We start from the raw sequence: 19010 nt of genomic DNA, 5'->3' as shown, positions 1-19010 counted from the left end.
GGGAAAGGTGCTGAAGGGGTACTTGAAGAAATAATAGCTGAGAACTTCCCTGAAGTGGGGAAGGAAAAAGGCATTGAAATCCAAGAGGCACAGAGAACTCCCTTCAGACGTAACTTGAATCGATCTTCTGCACGACATATCATAGTGAAACTGGCAAAATACAAGGATAAAGAGAAAATTCTGAAAGCAGCAAGGGGTAAACGTGCCCTCACATATAAAGGGAGACCTATAAGACTCGTGACTGATCTCTCTTTTGAAACTTGGCAGGCCAGAAAGAATTGGCACGAGATTTTCAGTGTGCTAGACAGAAAAAATATGCAGCCGAGAATCCTTTATCCAGCAAGTCTGTCATTTAGAATCGAAGGAGAGATAAAGGTCTTCCCAAACAAACAAAAACTGAAGGAATTTGTCACCACTAAACCAGCCCTACAAGAGATCCTAAGGGGGACCCTGTGAGACAAAGTACCAGAGACATCACTACAAGCATAAAACATACAGACATCACAATGACTCTAAACCCATATCTCTCTATAATAACACTGAATGTAAATGGATTAAATGCGCCAACCAAAAGACATAGGGTATCAGAATGGATAAAAAAACAAGACCCATCTATTTGCTGTCTACAAGAGACTCATTTTAGACCTGAGGACACCTTTAGATTGAGAGTGAGGGGATGGAGAACTATTTATCATGCTACTGGAAGCCAAAAGAAAGCTGGAGTAGCCATCCTTATATCAGACAAACTAGACTTTAAATTAAAGGCTGTAACAAGAGATGAAGAAGGACATTATATAATAGTGACAGGGTCTATCCATCAGGAAGAGCTAACAATTATAAATGTCTATGCGCCGAATACCGGAGCGCCCAAATATATAAAACAATTACTCATAAACACAAGCAACCTTATTGATAAGAATGTGGTAATTGCAGGGGACTTTAACACCCCACTTACAGAAATGGATAGATCATCTAGACACACGATCAATAAAGAAACAAGGGCCCTGAATGAGACATTGGATCAGATGGACTTGACAGATATATTTAGAACTCTGCATCCCAAAGCAACAGAATATACTTTCTTCTCGAGTGCACATGGAACATTCTCCAAGATAGATCATATACTGGGTCACAAAACAGCCCTTCATAAGTTTACAAGAATTGAAATCATACCATGCATACTTTCAGACCACAACGCTATGAAGCTTGAAATCAACCACAGAAAAAAGTCTGGAAAACCTCCAAAAGCATGGAGGTTAAAGAACACCCTACTAACGAATGAGTGGGTCAACCAGGCAATTAGAGAAGAAATTAAAAAATATATGGAAACAAACGAAAATGAAAATACAACAATCCAAACGCTTTGGGACGCAGCGAAGGCAGTCCTGAGAGGAAAATACATTGCAATCCAGGCCTATCTCAAGAAACAAGAAAAATCCCAAATACAAAATCTAACAGCACACCTAAAGGAAATAGAAGCAGAACAGCAAAGGCAGCCTAAACCCAGCAGAAGAAGAGAAATAATAAAGATCAGAGCAGAAATAAACAATATAGAATCTAAAAAAACTGTAGAGCAGATCAACGAAACCAAGAGTTGGTTTTTTGAAAAAATAAACAAAATTGACAAACCTCTAGCCAGGCTTCTCAAAAAGAAAAGGGAGATGACCCAAATAGATAAAATCATGAATGAAAATGGAATGATTACAACCAATCCCTCAGAGATACAAACAATTATCAGGGAATACTATGAAAAATTATATGCCAACAAATTGGACAACCTGGAAGAAATGGACAAATTCCTGAACACCCACACTCTTCCAAAACTCAATCAGGAGGAAATAGAAAGCTTGAACAGACCCATCACCAGCGAAGAAATTGAATCGGTTATCAAAAATCTCCCAACAAATAAGAGTCCAGGACCAGATGGCTTCCCAGGGGAGTTCTACCAGACGTTTAAAGCAGAGATAATACCTATCCTTCTCAAGCTATTCCAAGAAATAGAAAGGGAAGGAAAACTTCCAGACTCATTCTATGAAGCCAGTATTACTTTGATTCCTAAACCAGACAGAGACCCAGTAAAAAAAGAGAACTACCGGCCAATATCCCTGATGAATATGGATGCAAAAATTCTCAATAAGATACTAGCAAATCGAATTCAACGGCATATAAAAAGAATTATTCACCATGATCAAGTGGGATTCATTCCTGGGATGCAGGGCTGGTTCAACATTCGCAAATCAATCAACGTGATACATCACATTAACAAAAAAAAAGAGAAGAACCATATGATCCTGTCAATCGATGCAGAAAAGGCCTTTGACAAAATCCAGCACCCTTTCTTAATAAAAACCCTTGAGAAAGTCGGGATAGAAGGAACATACTTAAAGATCATAAAAGCCATTTATGAAAAGCCCACAGCTAACATCATCCTCAACGGGGAAAAACTGAGAGCTTTTTCCCTGAGATCAGGAACACGACAGGGATGCCCACTCTCACCGCTGTTGTTTAACATAGTGCTGGAAGTTCTAGCATCAGCAATCAGACAACAAAAGGAAATCAAAGGCGTCAAAATTGGCAAAGATGAAGTCAAGCTTTCGCTCTTTGCAGATGACATGATATTATACATGGAAAATCCGATAGAGTCCACCAAAAGTCTGCTAGAACTGATACATGAATTCAGCAAAGTTGCAGGATACAAAATCAATGTACAGAAATCAGTTGCATTCTTATACACTAACAATGAAGCAACAGAAAGACAAATAAAGAAACTGATCCCATTCACAATTGCACCAAGAAGCATAAAATACCTAGGAATCAATCTAACCAAAGATGTAAAGGATCTGTATGCTGAAAACTATAGAAAGCTTATGAAGGTAATTGAAGAAGATTTAAAGAAATGGAAAGACATTCCCTGCTCATGGATTGGAAGAATAAATATTGTCAAAATGTCAATACTACCCAAAGCTATCTACACATTCAATGCAATCCCAATCAAAATTGCACCAGCATTCTTCTCGAAACTAGAACAAGCAATCCTAAAATTCATATGGAACCACAAAAGGCCCCGAATAGCCAAAGTAATTTTGAAGAAGAAGACCAAAGCAGGAGGCATCACAATCCCAGACTTTAGCCTCTACTACAAAGCTGTCATCATCAAGACAGCATGGTATTGGCACCAAAACAGACACATAGACCAATGGAATAGAATAGAAACCCCGGAACTAGACCCACAAACGTACGGCCAACTCATCTTTGACAAAGCAGGAAAGAACATCCAATGGAAAAAAGACAGTCTCTTCAACAAATGGTGCTGGGAGAACTGGACAGCAACATGCAGAAGGTTGAAACTAGACCACTTTCTCACACCATTCACAAAAATAAACTCCAAATGGATAAAGGACCTGAATGTGAGACAGGAAACCATCAAAACCTTAGAGGAGAAAGCAGGAAAAGACCTCTCTGACCTCAGCCGTAGCAATGTCTTACTCGACACATCCCCAAAGGCAAGGGAATTAAAAGCAAAAGTGAATTACTGGGACCTTATGAAGATAAAAAGCTTCTGCACAGCAAAGGAAACAACCAACAAAACTAAAAGGCAACCAACGGAATGGGAAAAGATATTTGCAAATGACATATCGGACAAAGGGCTAGTATCCAAAATCTATAAAGAGCTCACCAAACTCCACACCCGAAAAGCAAATAACCCAGTGAAGAAATGGGCAGAAAACATGAATAGACACTTCTCTAAAGAAGACATCCGGATGGCCAACAGGCACATGAAAAGATGTTCAGCGTCGCTCCTTATCAGGGAAATACAAATCAAAACCACACTCAGATATCACCTCACGCCAGTCAGAGTGGCCAAAATGAACAAATCAGGAGACTATAGATGCTGGAGAGGATGTGGAGAAACGGGAACCCTCTTGCACTGTTGGTGGGAATGCAAATTGGTGCAGCCGCTCTGGAAAGCAGTGTGGAGGTTCCTCAGAAAATTAAAAATAGACCTACCCTATGACCCAGCAATAGCACTGCTAGGAATTTATCCAAGGGACACAGGAGTACTGATGCATAGGGGCACTTGTACCCCAATGTTCATAGCAGCACTCTCAACAATAGCCAAATTATGGAAAGAGCCGAAATGTCCATCAACTGATGAATGGATAAAGAAATTGTGGTTTATATACACAATGGAGTACTACGTGGCAATGAGAAAAAATGAAATATGGCCTTTTGTAGCAACGTGGATGGAACTGGAGAGTGTGATGCTAAGTGAAATAAGCCATACAGAGAAAGACAGATACCATATGGTTTCACTCTTATGTGGATCCTGAGAAACTTAAGAGAAACCCATGGGGGAGGGGAACAAAAAAAAAAAAAAAAAAGAGGTTAGAGTGGGAGAGAGCCAAAGCATAAGAGACTGTTGAGAACTGAGAACAAACTAAGGGTTGATGGGGGGTGGGAGGGAGGAGAGGGTGGGTGATGGGTACTGAGGAGGGCACCTTTTGGGATGAGCACTGGGTGTTGTATGGAAACCAATTTGACAATAAATTTCATATATAAATAAAAAAAATAAATAAAAAATAAAAAAGAAGAAAAGAAAAAAAAAAAAAAAAAAAAAAAAAAAAAAAAGATAATAAAGCTGCACGTTTTAGTTGCAATATTTCGTTGGAGATTCTAAAGTCAAGATTTACACAGCAATGAGGCAAAAATATGTTATAGATTTGATTATTATGGAGATGAGAAGGATGCTAAAATATGGTATTGTTTCTCTTTGTACACTAAGGTCACTTGTTCATGTTAACATTTTTTATTGGTTCCCCTTTCTCTGAGCTAGTGTTGTATGGTCGAATGTAAGTGTGCATTGAGCACACACACAGTGGACAAAATCCCACATTCTGTGAATTTTTCATGTGCCTATTGTTCTGGGCGGTGAGCCCAGCTTGCTTTAAGTATTTGTTATTTGAATAGTGTCCCAGATTCTCCTTTGAAATGTACAATTCACCCATTTTTATTAACCTGAATATGGAACCATCTGATGGTTTTTGATAGATTTTTCAGTCACGTCCAGGTAAACGTCTTTTTGTTTTAAATAAGTCATTCATTTCTCTGTGTTTTCAGGACTTATGCCGTACGAATTAGAAAGCAAATCCTCACGAGGTTAAATTTTAATAATGGAGTTTATTATTTTAAAACAAGTGGCATTTTACACTTGTTATGCCAATTTTGAGACCAGACCATTTTTGTTAAAGCTCTATCAAAGGATTTTTGTTATTGCTTTGATTTTTTTAAGTTAATTTATTTTGAGAGAGAGAGCATGAGCAGGGCAGGGGCAGAGAGAGAGGGAGACAGAGAGAATCCCAAGCAGGCTCCACACCCTGTGCTGAGCCCTACGCGGGTCTCGATCTCACGACCATGGGATCATGACCTGAGCAGAAATCAAGAGTTAGACACAACCAAGTGGGCTACCCAGCCACCCCTGTTTTGATTTTTTAAATTTTATTTATTTGAATGTTTATTTATTTATTTAAAAAAAAATTTTTTTTAACGTTTATTTATTTTTGAGACAGAGAGAGACAAAGCATGAATGGGGGAGGGTCAGGGAGAGGGAGACACAGAATCTGAAACAGGCTCCAGGCTCTGAGCTGTCAGCACAGAGCCTGATGTGGGGCTCGAACTCACGGACCGCAAGATCATGACCTGAGCCGAAGTCGGCTGCTTAACCGACTGAGCCACCCAGGCGCCCCAATGTTTATTTATTTTTGAGAGTGAGAGAGAGAGAGAGAGAGAGAGAGAGAGAGAGCGCGCGCGCCTGAGTGGGGGAGGGGCAGAGAGAGAGGGAGACTTGGAAGTAGGCTCCAGGCTCCAAGCTGTCAGCACAGAGTCTGATGCAGGGCAAACCCATGAACCGTGAGATCATGACCTGAGCTGAAGTCAGACACTTAACCCACTGAGCCACTCAGGTGCCCCGATTTGTTTTTTAAGGAAGAGAAAGTCTAGGGTCACTGAAAAGAAACATTTTAAAAGCAAGCTGAACAAAAGTAATTACTCGTATGCACATGAAATACAGTTAGCACCTGCCAATTAAGCCCCACTTGTACCATTTCATAACTGTGTTATCGTGTCACATTATTTAACCTTTCTATAAAAATGGGGATAATAATACCTTTCTCAAAGAATTGTAGTGAGGATTAAATGAGATTGTGTGTGTAAATTGCTTAAACTGTGGCTTGGCATGTAGCAAGTGCCCCCTAATAATTGTTAATAACGCACATTACACATGCAGTAACGATCACAATGACAATGATACTGCGGTTGCCATGCATGTCAGTGATCAGGATCTAAACTGCAGAATTCTGTTTGGAACTCCTGTGGGATCTAGTACAAATCCCCTTTATTTGTGAGGCTCTCCATCTGGTTATCATCTGCAACTCTCTGTTAAGATACTTGTTTATAGTACCCAGGGTCCTTCCTGTTGGAGAGGTGATGTCTTACATCACCTGACCACCACTACCCTCATCATGAGCGGGGAGAAAACTTCGGCCCGGTGTTTCAAATGCAGCTTAGTACAGTGAAGTCCTGTTTCTCCATCTCAGTTATCTTCTCTTCTGATTTCATTTTCAGCATCTGCAAGGCAGTGAGTTATCTGCCAGCAGGCCCTACGTTCTGAGGCCCACATGCATTAGCACAGAGGCTGCGTCTTTTAGGAGGCCCCTGAAGAATCCCGTTTGAGTCCAGTGCCTATCCCTGAACTAATTCCTGAGGCTGTGGGGGAAAACTAATCTTCTTTTTTTCCATTAATAGGAAAAAAAAATCTTTAGTTTAAATAGACTTCATTTTCTTAGAGCCGTTTTGGGTTTAAGTTATTCTTTTTAAAAAGGTCTGTGATGTTTCCTTTTTAAACTTCATTCCCCTCATCCAATACCCCATTGATTCTGTCGGCTATGCCCCCCAAAATATATTTGGAATCTGTTCGCTTCTTACCAGCCTGACCACTATACGGTCACCCTATATGAATCAGCCTATCTCACACCTGGTCTACTTACTGCAACAGTCTTCAAAGCAGCTTCCTCTGCTTCCACTCTTGGCCTCTCAAAGTGTATTCTACAAAAGCACAGTGATATTTTTAACTATTTTTCCAGATCATATCATGGTTCTGCTTCAAACCCTTCCTTCGTTTCCCAATGTCCTTAGAATAAAATCAACTTCTGGGGCACCCGGGGCGCTCAGTTAAGCGTCTGACTCTTGACTTCAGCTCAGGTCATGATCTTCCGGTTCCTGAGACCAACCCCACGTCAGGCTCTTTCTCTCCCTGTGTCTCTGCCCCTTCCCTGCTCACACTTGCTCTCTGTCTGTCTCTCTCAAAATAAATCAATAAACTTAAAAAATGTTTAAAATTAAAGTTTAGGTATAATTTATATTAGCTGGAGATAAAAATCACAGGCTAACACACATAAGAATCTTTTCTTTAATGCATCTAAGATTCTTATAGCACAAAAAAAGTACAGAGAATTTTTTAAAGGACAGATTTCAGGGCACTTTCAAATTCTGAAGTGCAATAAAACTCTTTCGGGTATGCTTCAAAGTTAAAAGACTCTCCTTCAGATTAATGAAAAGATTAGGATTTATAAATCACAACGGGCACTGGAAATATGGTCCATGGTACCTGCATTAGATTAGGGATAAATGGAGTCTCCACATTTTAGGGAAGGGGACGAAAAGGCACTTTAAGCTCATGTCCATAGCAGTTCTAATGATGTTGATTCAATTTAGAAAGGCATTATTATCTCATTGCTATCTTCTCAAGGCTTAGTCCTCAAACTGTTCATACCGCTACTTCTCTTCTTTATACCACCAGGAGCAAACCTCTGGGAAGAGTGGTAATACAGACTGAAATCTAAAACTGTGGGTGGTGCTCTAATTGTTTGCCATGATATACAATGTATAACAAGGAGATTGGCTAATCTAGAAACAAAATAACTCTGCCTCTAGCACAGTATCAGGATGTGCTTATCAAAAAACTTTTTGTGGGGGCACCTGGGTGGCTCAGTCGGTTGAGCATCCGACTCAGGTAATGATCTCACCGTCAGTGGGGTCGAGCCCCGCGTCGGGTCTGTGCTGACAGCTCAGAGTCTGGAGCCTGATTCAGATTCTGTGTCTACTTCTCTCTCCGTCCTTTCCTGGCCTTCTCTCTCTCTCTCTCTCTCTCTCTCTCTCTCTCTCCCTCTCTCTCAGAAATAAATAAATAAACATTTAAAAATAATAATAGTAAAATAAAATAAATTTTAAAATTAAAAAATAAATAAATAAAATTTTTGTGGTATAGAAATGCCCAAAACCAATTACTTAGACTCTTTTGGATATATTTTACTTTCAAAATGAAAACATAATAGGCTAACAAACAAAAATTAAATTCTATTTGATCTGTAAAAAATAATTAATATATATATTTTTAATTTTTTTAATCTTTATTTATTTTTGAGAGAGAGAGACAGAGCATGAGCAGGGGAGGAGCAGAGAGAGAGGGAGACACAGAATCTGAAGCAGCCTCCGGGCTCTGAGCTGTCAGCACAGAGCCTGATGTGGGGCTCGACCCCACTGACTGTGAGATCATTACCTGAGTCAGATGCTCAACTGACTGAGCCACCCAGGCACCCCAAAATAATTAATATTTTAATGTTTTTATAAAAACAATTCCTTCAGATGTTTCAGTTAACCTTTGAGTGACATAAAAAATATTTCAGCATTCTGTAATACCAATATTTTGCACAACTTAAGATAAAACCATTGAGTTTAGCATTTTAAAGAAAAAAACAAAATAAAAAAGGAGAATGGTAACTCACAGAGAAGCTATGTAGCTAATAAAGCTTTGTTTTAGAATCTTCTATTTTTAATATTTATTTATTTGTTTATTTATTTATTTACTTTAAATTTTATTTTAGAGAAACAGAGAGAGTGCATGAGTGGGGCATAGGGGCAGAGGGAGAGAGAGAGAGATCCCACAACCTGGGATCATGACCTGAGTCCAAATCAAGAGTTGGACGCTCAACTGACTGAGCCACTCAGGCACCCCTGGAATCTTTTTTAAAAATACAGAAAGCAAAGAGAAATAACAAATTTGAAATTTGTATTAATAAATTTTAACATACCTCTCTCAATAATTGATAAAAAATTAGCTACAGAGTCAATAATGATATGTAAAATTTGAACAACATAATGAACCAACTTGATCTAAAGGATCTTTCTAAAACACACCACTCAACAACAGCAGGATACATGTTTTTCCAGTGCACAAGGAACATTTACGAAGACATATCATAATCTGGGCCATAAAACAATTCTCAGCAAATGTAAAAGAACTCAAATCATACAAGATATGCTCTCTGACCACAAATGAATTATGTCAGAAATCAGTAGCAGAAAGAAGTCTGAAATATTTTCAAATGTCTTGAAACTAAACACACACTTCTTTTTTTTTAATGAAATTTATTGTCAAATTGGTTTCCATACAACAAGACACACACTTCTATATAACCCACAGAGCAAAGAAGAAACCAAAAGTGAAAAGAGAAAGTATTTTAAACTGAATGAAAATGAATTCAGGAGATATAAAAATTTGTGGCATAGAGCTAATGCAGTACTTAGAATGAAATTTACAGAACCAAAGAAGTTGAAGTAGAAAAGAAAGGTCTTAAATCAATGATCTAGCCATCCACTTTAAGAAACTGAAAAGGGAAGAGCAAATGAAATTCAAAGTAAGCAGAAGAAAGGAAATAATAAGGACCAGGGGTAAAGCACATAAACTCAAAACACTAAAAACAAGAGAGAAATTAAGTGAAGCCAAAGCTGGTTTTCTGAAAAGGTAAATAAAACTGATAAACTTCAGATCAAGTTTATCGAAACAAAAAGAGAAGACACAAATAACCAATATGCAGAATGAGAAAGGTGACATCAGTGCAGACTCTACAAATATTAAAGGACTAATAAGAAAATTATGTTTCAATTTGCAAAATTTTTAAATTTATGGCAATAAGTTTGACGACTTAGAAAAAATGAACAAATTTCTTGGAAGACACAAATTAACAAAACTCTCCCCAGAAGAAACAGATAAGCTAAATAGACCTATATTTATTAAGGAAATTATATTTGTAATTAAAAACCTTCCCAGAAGGAAAATCTAGGCTTAAAAGTCTTTACTAGTGAATACTATCAAACATTTAAGGAAGCAATAATGCAATTTCTACCCAAACTCTCCCCCAATATTGAAGAGGTGGGAATTCCAACTCTTTTTTCTTTTAAGTTTATTTATTTATTCTGAGACAGAGAGTGTGCACGCAAGCCGGCAGGGGCAGAGAGAAGGAGAGACAGAATCCCAAGCAGACTTCGCACCATTAATGCAGAGCCTGATGTGGGGCTTGAACCCAGAACTGTGAGACCATAACCTGAACCAAGACCAAGAGTTGGACACTCAACCAACCGACTGTGCCACCCAGGTGCCCCCAACTCATTTTTTGAGGCCAATATTGTCCTTATACAAAATCCAAACAAAGTTATTGTAAATAGAGAATACAAACCAATATCCCCCATGAACACAGATGCAAAAATTCTTAATTTTTTTAAATGTTTACTTATTTTTAAGAGAGAGAGAGAGAGAGCAAGCAATCACGAGTGGGGTAGAGGCAGAGAGACAGAGGGAGAGAGAGAATCCCAAGTAGGCTCTGCACCATCAGCACGGAGACTGATGAGGGGCTCGAACCCACAAACAGTGAGATTGTGACCTGAGTTGAAACCAAGAGTCGGAAGCTTAACCCACTGAGCCAACCAGGTGCCCCAAAAATTCTTAACAAAATTTTAGCAGATCTAATCCAACAATATATAGGAAGTATAGTAAATCATAACTAAGTGGGATATATCCCAGGCACCCAACATTGATGTTAACATTTTTTTTTTTTTTTAATTTTAGAGGGAGAGAGAAAGAGAGGGAGGGAGGGGCAGAGGGAGAGAAAGAAAATCTCAAGCAGGCTCCAAGCTCAGCACAGAGCCAGACCTGGGGCTCAATACCATGACCCTGGGATCATGACCTGAACCAAAATCAAGAGTTGGACGCCCAATCAACTGAGGCATCCAGATGCCCCAATTTTAACATTCTTATATCAATCATTGTAATTCACCAGATTAACAGAATGTAGAAGGAGAAAATGATACAATAATCTCAACAGATGTAAAATTAGGCATCCATTGCTAATGAAAATCCTCAGAAAACTATGACTAGAAGGGAACTTTTTCAATGTGATAAAAGGCACCTATGGAAAATCTGCAGGTAATATCACACATAATGGTGAAAAACTGAATGCCTTCCTCCTAAGATCAGGAACAAGGCAGAGATGTTTGCTCTCATTATTTCAGTTTAACTTTGTACTGGAGGCTCTAGCTAGTGCAATAAGGCAAAGACAAACAACACACAGACAGACAGACAGATAGACATAGAGATTGGAAAGAGGATTAAAATATCATCTCTCTTTCTTGGGGGGACGACATCATCATGTAGAAATCCTATCAAATCTATAAAAAAAAATCTCTTAGAACTAAACTGTGAATTTAGCAAAGCTACAGGATACAAAATCAATAGGGAAAAATCAATATAAACTAGCAATAAACAATCAGAAATTGAAAATTTTAAGATATTATCAACTATAAGAGAATCAACAATATGAAGAATCTAGGCATATGTGTCTCTAAGATACATGACTAGGATACACTAAAAACAAAACACTGGTGAGAGAAATTAAAGACATTATTATTATTATTATTGGATTGGATAATTCTTCATTGTAGGGACTGTTCTGTGCTTTGTAGAACGTTTACCAGCATTCCTGACCTTCATCTACTAGATGCCCGAATCACCCTTGCCCTGAGGTATGATAAACAAAAATGCGTCCAAATACACACACACACATCCCCAAAAAACCCCACAAAAATGTGTCTAGATACTGTTATATCTGTTACCCCCAACTGAGAACCACTCATCAAAATAAATGGAGATATGCACCATGTTTATGGACTGGGAGACTCAATATTTTTGAAATATTGATCCTCTCCAAATCAATCTATAGGGTCAATGTGATCCCAGTCGAATCACCAGCAGGCTTTTTGTCTACACTGACAAGTGGATTCTAAAATGTGTATGAGAATACAAAGGACCTAGAATAGCCAGAATGATTTTGAAAAAGAAGGACAAAGTTGGAGGACTTTCACTACAAGATTTTAAAACTTATAAAGAGCTGCTGTGATCAAGACAGCATGGAGTGGGCTGAGGTATCGGTAGGAGCAGCTGGGCGGCGGGAAGAGCTGACAATTAAGCTGATCAAGATGACAGCCTTCCCAAAGCACAGAGTCTGTGGCAGAGCCCATGGGGGAAGAGCCAACAGGGAGTCTAGCCAGGATCAGTGGAGTTCTGGACAAGGAGCTGGAGGAAGGGGGCTTTGACAAGGCCTACGTGGTGTCCTTGGCCAGTTTCTGGTGCTAAAGAAAGATGAAGATCTCTTCGGGAATGGCTCAAGGACACACACGGTGCCAATGCCCTGCAATCCTGGGACTGCTTCGGGTGCCTCCCAGAGTGGTGTGACACCTTTCTGTGAGGCTCCCTAGGGAGCCCCCAATCTCTAGTCCCAGCACTGGGTCTCCAGAGTTTGCAGCCATGTGGGGACTCCCCACCCTGTCCTCTACGAAGGAAGATATTGCTGTTGTCATACTCACCTGTGATATACTTCAAGATCTTTGGGACGTTCGCTCCCCTCCCCATTTCAGCTTTTTTGGAATTCTGACTCTTACATGCATCTCCCTTCTTCTTCCCCTGCCAGTTTCATGTAGACAATTATCAGCTTGTCTGAGTGGATTCCCAGCCTTTCCCTCACCCCCACTTCCGTCTCTAGTCTGTTTTATGCTATGTGGCTCCTTTTATGTCTCTGCAAAGTTTTTTATATCAATAAAGTTAGTGGACTTCAAAACAAATGGTATTGGTCTTAAAGTAGACAAATAGATGAATGGAACAGAATAGAAAATTCAGACATAGACCCACATATATTTGATCAATAGATTTCAATAAATTGCCAAGGAAATTAAATGGAGAAAGAACAGGGTTCTCAACAAACAATGTTGGAATAAGTGGAAATCTATATGCAAAAAATGAACCTTGATCAATACCTTGTACCTCATACAAAAGTTAGCTTGAAATGAATCATAAACCAAGCATAAAATGTAAAACTATAAAATTTCTAGAAGAAAACATAGAATATTTTTGTGACCTTGGGTTAAGCAGCACTTTCTTAGAACATGAAAGAACAGTTTGATAGTTTGGGCTTATTTGGCAAAATTTAAAGATTTCTGGTCTTCAAAAGACACTTATTAACATAGAAAGACAAGATATAGATTGGGACAACATACTTACAAAGTACCTCTATAATAAAGACTTGTATTTCAGATACGTAGGAACTCCCAAATTTAATCACAAAAAAAGCAAACAACTCAATAAAAAAATGGGCAAAAGATTTCAATAGACACTTCACCAAAAATATACAGATGGTAATTAAGGACATAAAAAATGTTCAACGTCAGTAGTCACTAGGGCAATGCAAATCAAAACCATAAGATACCATTTCACACACACTAGAATGGCTATAATAAAAAAGACAGACAATGATAAGTGTTGACAAGAATGTGGAGAAGTGGGAACCTTCATATATTGCTAGTGGGAAATAAAAAGGTACAATCCCTTTGAGAAAGAGTTTGGTGGTATCTTAAAATGTTAAACATATGCCTACTACTCTACTATTTGAAATTTACCTAAGAAAATGAAGGCATAGGTCCACAAAAAGACTTGTACATGAATGTTCACAGCAGTTTTGTTTGTAATAGCTAAAAAAATGGAAATAATAAAACAGCTGGTGTATAAATAAACAACCTGTGGCATATCCATACAAGGGAATACTACTCAGTAACAAAAGAAAACAAACTATTGCTACCCACAACGTCGTGGATAAAACTCAGAATAATTATGCTGAGTGAATGAAGCCCAGACAGAAACAAAGAGTACTTACTATATGATTCCATGTATATAAATTTCTAGAAAATGCGAACTAACAGAGCAACAGAAAGCAGATCAGTGGTTGATTGCCTGCGTGTTAGGGGGGCAAGAGACAGCAGGGAGGATTATAAAAGGGAAGAAGGAAACTTTTGGGGATGATAAGCATGTGATAATTTCACAGATACATGCATGTATCAAAACTTTTCCAATCATACACTTTAAATCTGCCCAGTTTATTTAAAAAAAAATTTTTTTAACATTTATTTATTTTTGAGAGACAGAGAGAACAGAGCACAAGTGGGGAGGGGCAGAGAGAGAAGGAGGCACAGAATCCGAAGCAGGCTCTAGGCTCCGAGCTGTCAGCATAGAGCCCAATGCGGGGCTCGAACTCACAAGGCTCAAACTCACAAACCATGAGATCGTGACCTGAGCCAAAGTTGGACGCTTAACCGACTGAGTCACCCAGGTGCCCCAAATCTGCCCAGTTTATTTTATGTCAATTATATCTCAATACAGCAGTAACAAAATAATAATGACAAAAAGAGAGATGGCTAAAGAGACATAATGGTTGAAGTTTGATGTTAGAAAGTTAACCTTCTCTGACATCATTACCCCCGACAGTTGTCTGCTGGTTCCAGGTTATCCACCTAAACATGCAAACTGCTAGGGTTCAAAAATGCACCCAGAGGCAGCTGGCAACTCAGTTAATTCCTCTTCTTAAACAACTGTATACTTGAGAGAGGATCACTTCTGAAAAAAAATTTTTTTTAATGTTTTTATTTCTTTTTGAAGGAAAGAGAGAGACAGAGCAAGAGTTGGGGAGGAGCAGAGAGAGAGAGAGACATAGAATTTGAAGCAGGCTCCAGGCTCTAAGCTGTCAGCACAGAACCGATGTGGGGCTTGAACCCATGATCTGTGAGATCATGACCTGAGCCGAAGTGGGACGCTCGACCGACCAAGCCACCCAGGCGCCCCGAGAGAGGATCACTTTTGAATTAAATCCTCATTGAAAAGTTCTATCCAGGGTCTCACTTCAAGAAAGCATTTTCCCAGGGCCATACATCTGTTTTTATCCCTCTGCTAAAATTTGCTTCCCACCCAACCTGGCTTCATTATTTTGTTAGGCCAGACAAAATTCACCTCCTGTGTGTGTGTGAAGCCCTCTCTGGTCCTCTGGTTCTTAGCACCACATTCAGTAGCCATTAACCATCTGGCTCATAATGCCAGCATGTAGGTGCTGTAACAAAATGCCCTGACCCCACTTCCTTACCCCCATCATGAATTTCACCTAAAAGAAAGTAAGCTTGCATTTTGAAATGTAAAGTTTACAATTAAGACAAACCGGTTCAGAGAAAAGATGTGCCAGCACTTGGAACCACACAAGGATTCCCGAGCCAAACAGATTATTACCTAATTGAAAATATTAGTGGGTCAGAGATAGAAACAGAGAGGGAGTACATGAGAAGAGAGGTGCACGCTCACCATCCGGGGAATAAAGAACCCATTTGTATCCTGTTACTCTGTTTAAAGCTATTAAAGTTTACAAAATCTGGAATCCACTGATTACTTTCCCTTGTTTTAAATTCAAGTTTCATAAACAATCTTTTGGTTATAATTTGTTTTCCAAATGTGACAAGTATGCCAAGAGACCTTACTAGAGTAACAGAAGAGGGTCTAGTTCCCCGAGATGTTAGAATCCTCATTTTAATTTTTGAGAATAAATCCTCATAATAATTTGTCATTCTGGGTTTAGATAGCAGTCTTGTGGATTTGTTTAATATCAGCCTGAGAAACAGACTCGACAAGGTAAGACTAGATTCTTTTTTTTTTTATTTTTTTAATGCTTATTTTTGAGAGAGAGAGAGAGAGAGTGGGGGAGGGGTAGAGAGAGAGGGAGACACAGAATCTGAAACAGGCTCCAGGCTCTGAGATGTCAGCACAGAGCCCAATGCAGGACTCGAACCCATGAACCATGAGATCATGACCTAAGCCAAAGTGGGACGCCCAACCGACTGAGCCACCCAGGTGCCCCAAGACCAGATTCTAACATATTTTCCAAGATAATGTCACCTTGTATGGCTTCTTAGGACACAGTCCATTTTCCCTGAAGAGATCCTTTTAATTAATTAATTCATTTATTTATTAATTTATTTATTTCTCATTTTCCCACTTCACCCTTCTGTTATAGCACTTACTCCATAACTGGTGTAGAGCTATAGATTCTGAGCTACTTGAGGGCAGTTTTGCATCCAGTTTTGTCCTGGCCTCCACCATCGTTGCTCAATAAATAACAGAAGTAAATTGAATCTGGGTAATGTGCAGAGGTGTTTTCTTCCATTTTTAAAACTGATTTGATAGTCAGAAAATTAGATACCAAAAACGCCCCTTCTCAAGGACAAGTCTCTCATACTCATAAACCTCTAATACTGTAGATAAGACAGGTGTGTTTTCAAAAGTAAAGGGGCACCCTGCTGGCTCCATTGGTAGAGCATTTGACTTTTGATTGTGGAGTTGTGAGTTCAAGTCCCACGTTGGGGGTGAAGCCTCCTTAAAAAAGAATAAAAAATGAAAGTATGCCACACAGGGGTGCTTGGGTGGCTCAGTTGGCTAAGCATCTGACTTTAGTTCAAGTCATGATCTCATGGTTCATGGGTTCGAGCCCTGCATCTGGCTCTGCAGTGACAGTGTGGAGCCTGCTTGGGATTCTCCCTCTCCCCCTCTCTCTCTGCCCCTCCCCTGCTCATGCTCTGTCTCTTTCTCAAATAAATAAGTAAACTTAAAAAAAAAATGCTGCGCATTCCTAGAGAATTTTTCAATGGGGGTCAGAGTAGCACCAACCTCAGTGAAGTTCCTGACACAGTTTCATTTGGGAATTCCTGAAATGTTAGAAAAAAAACATTTCAAGGCTCCTCGTTACATCAACTAAGATGAATACGGAGGTCTGTCAGATGAATAGCCATTAAGGAAATAATTAAAGTGTGCTGTCTATTTAAACAATTAAACCACAATGTAGAGAACCAAATTCTAATTTGGTAACTTTTTGTTACCAAAGACCGTAAAAAAAAAAAAAAAAAAATCACATCTTTATAATGAGTCATGATCCATTTTAAATTTTGCAATAGCATTGCTCTTTTGATGAAAAGTGTTCACCACAGTGTATGTATAAACAGTTAAAAAGACTTTATAGATATATGTTCAGATTAAAATTTTTTTGTTTCAAGCTTTAAAAAAAAAAAAAACACCCAAAGTAGTCTGTGAAAACTATTCAACACTGCAGAGATACACATGTTAAAAAAAAAAAAAAAAAAAAAAAAAAAAGTAATTGTTTGGAATCCACTGATTCCATGTTATAAAAAATCAAATAATGAATACTTTTGCCTTGTTCCTTATTTTTTTTAAGTCTTAATTTTAATTCCAGTTAGTTAACAGACAGTGTTATATTAGTTTTAGGTGTGGCCTCATACTTTCTTAAAAGCAGTAATTTTTTATGGGTATCTTAATAGATATATGATTCCATTAAGCACTGCCAATTGAATGACTTTGACTCAGTTTTCTCACAGTGGGCAGTGTGATGAGTAAATACAACGAAGTGTGAATAAACTAGTTTCCTAATTCACAAATAAAGCATAGTCCTAGACACAGAAAACAGATTCCATTAATATTTCGTTCTGTAATTAATCCTCAAAAGATCCAAATCGTGATTTTATGCATAGGAAATTGAGGCCCAGAGAAACCAAGTTACTTTTTTCATTTCCCAGTTAGTTGACGGCAGCTTAGAGACCAAAGCCACCACTGCCCTGCAGTATGATTTGGGACTCCTGGGTTCCCATAAAAGAGTAAGCTAAAAATGCTAAGGCAAGGAAAGGCTTGTTTCAAAAACGGCGGTAGCACAATCTCTTTTCCAAAACATCATATGCATGGCAGATTTTTGTCCTGCTGATGCTACATGAAGAAAATGTGGGCCTAATCTGTCCAGTCTTCCATTTCAGCGCAAAGGAAGGGGCTGGGTTAAGTGGAGATTGTCCTGCACGCCTCATCCGGCCAACAGGCATGGCCACAGCTCTGCAGGGGAAGAGAGGTGGCCTAGGAAGAAAGAACCATCACCAGCCCCACCGTGCTGTTTGTCTCTTAGATAAATAAAAATTATATAGATACACAGATAAAGAGGGTGTGAGAGAAAGCAGCGCGTACCCGCGCGCGTTTCCTGATCTGCTTTTACCTTCCCTAATGCTTCCACCCTGGCATGGCCTTCTGCATCATGTGCTCATCTCTCCATCAACAGACATGGCCTTCAACCTCATCTCCACCAACAAAACGGGCGTCTACACATCCGGCAAAGACCTTGGATGGGACAGAGACGCGTTTCCCCAGCTTTAGTCCGTTATAACGCGGAGCCACACCTTGATTTCTAGGCAACTCCCCCACTGGCTTTTCTCCGCTCTGCCCCGCCACCGGCCGCATCAACGCCCCGCAAACCCTCTGCCCGGTGCCCTCCAACCCCTGTCCTAGCTGATGGCCCTCGGCGCCAACCCCTTCAGCCCCCGGGGCCCAGCCCCGGGAACGGTCCTCCCGCCCAGCGCGCCGCGCGCCCCCGCTCCCCGCGCGGACCGCAGCCTCCGGGGCTCCCGCGGGTCTCTCACCTCATCCAGGGTGCGGCCGCCGCGGCTGCCTCCTCCTCCTCCTCCTCGGCCGCCGCCGCCCAGCTCCCGGCCGCCTCGGGACGCCGTCGTGCCCGGCCAGGGGAGCGCCGCGAGGGCGGTGGGGCTCGAGCCGCGTCCCCGGGCCAGTAGGGCGCGCGGTGCGCCCGGCGGGACGCGCGGCGGCAGCAGCTGCAGCCGCAGCGGCGGCGGCGGCAGCAGGACCCGCTGTCGGTCCTCTTGATGGATTTCCCGGGCCTGGCCGCGCCCGTCCCGGTGACCGACCCTGCTTG

At 40.1% G+C, this 19010-nt stretch overlaps 1 protein-coding gene across 4 annotated transcripts in view; it reads right to left on the bottom strand.

Annotated features, from left to right (window-relative positions):
* Positions 1-18821, bottom strand: part of PDE4DIP (phosphodiesterase 4D interacting protein) — a 226816-nt gene extending 207995 nt beyond the window's left edge. For 3 of the 4 annotated variants that reach the window (XM_086717969.1, XM_086717985.1, XM_086717976.1), the window contains exon 1: positions 18721-18820. In XM_086717969.1, the coding sequence (XP_086574095.1) occupies positions 18721-18725 (5 nt within the window). In that variant the 5' untranslated portion in view covers positions 18726-18820. Of the gene's footprint in view, positions 1-18720 lie in introns of all 4 variants that reach the window. The other variant, XM_086717986.1, reaches the window with a different exon arrangement.
* Between the last annotated feature and the right edge of the window lie 189 nt (positions 18822-19010).

This window comes from Puma concolor, chromosome C1, assembly GCF_028749965.1.
Source record: "Puma concolor isolate L17-30 chromosome C1, mPumCon1.1.hap2, whole genome shotgun sequence".
Classification (NCBI taxonomy): Eukaryota; Metazoa; Chordata; class Mammalia; order Carnivora; family Felidae; genus Puma; species Puma concolor.
Note: the sequence above shows the minus strand (reverse complement) of the source record. Positions and strands in the feature narration are given on the sequence as shown.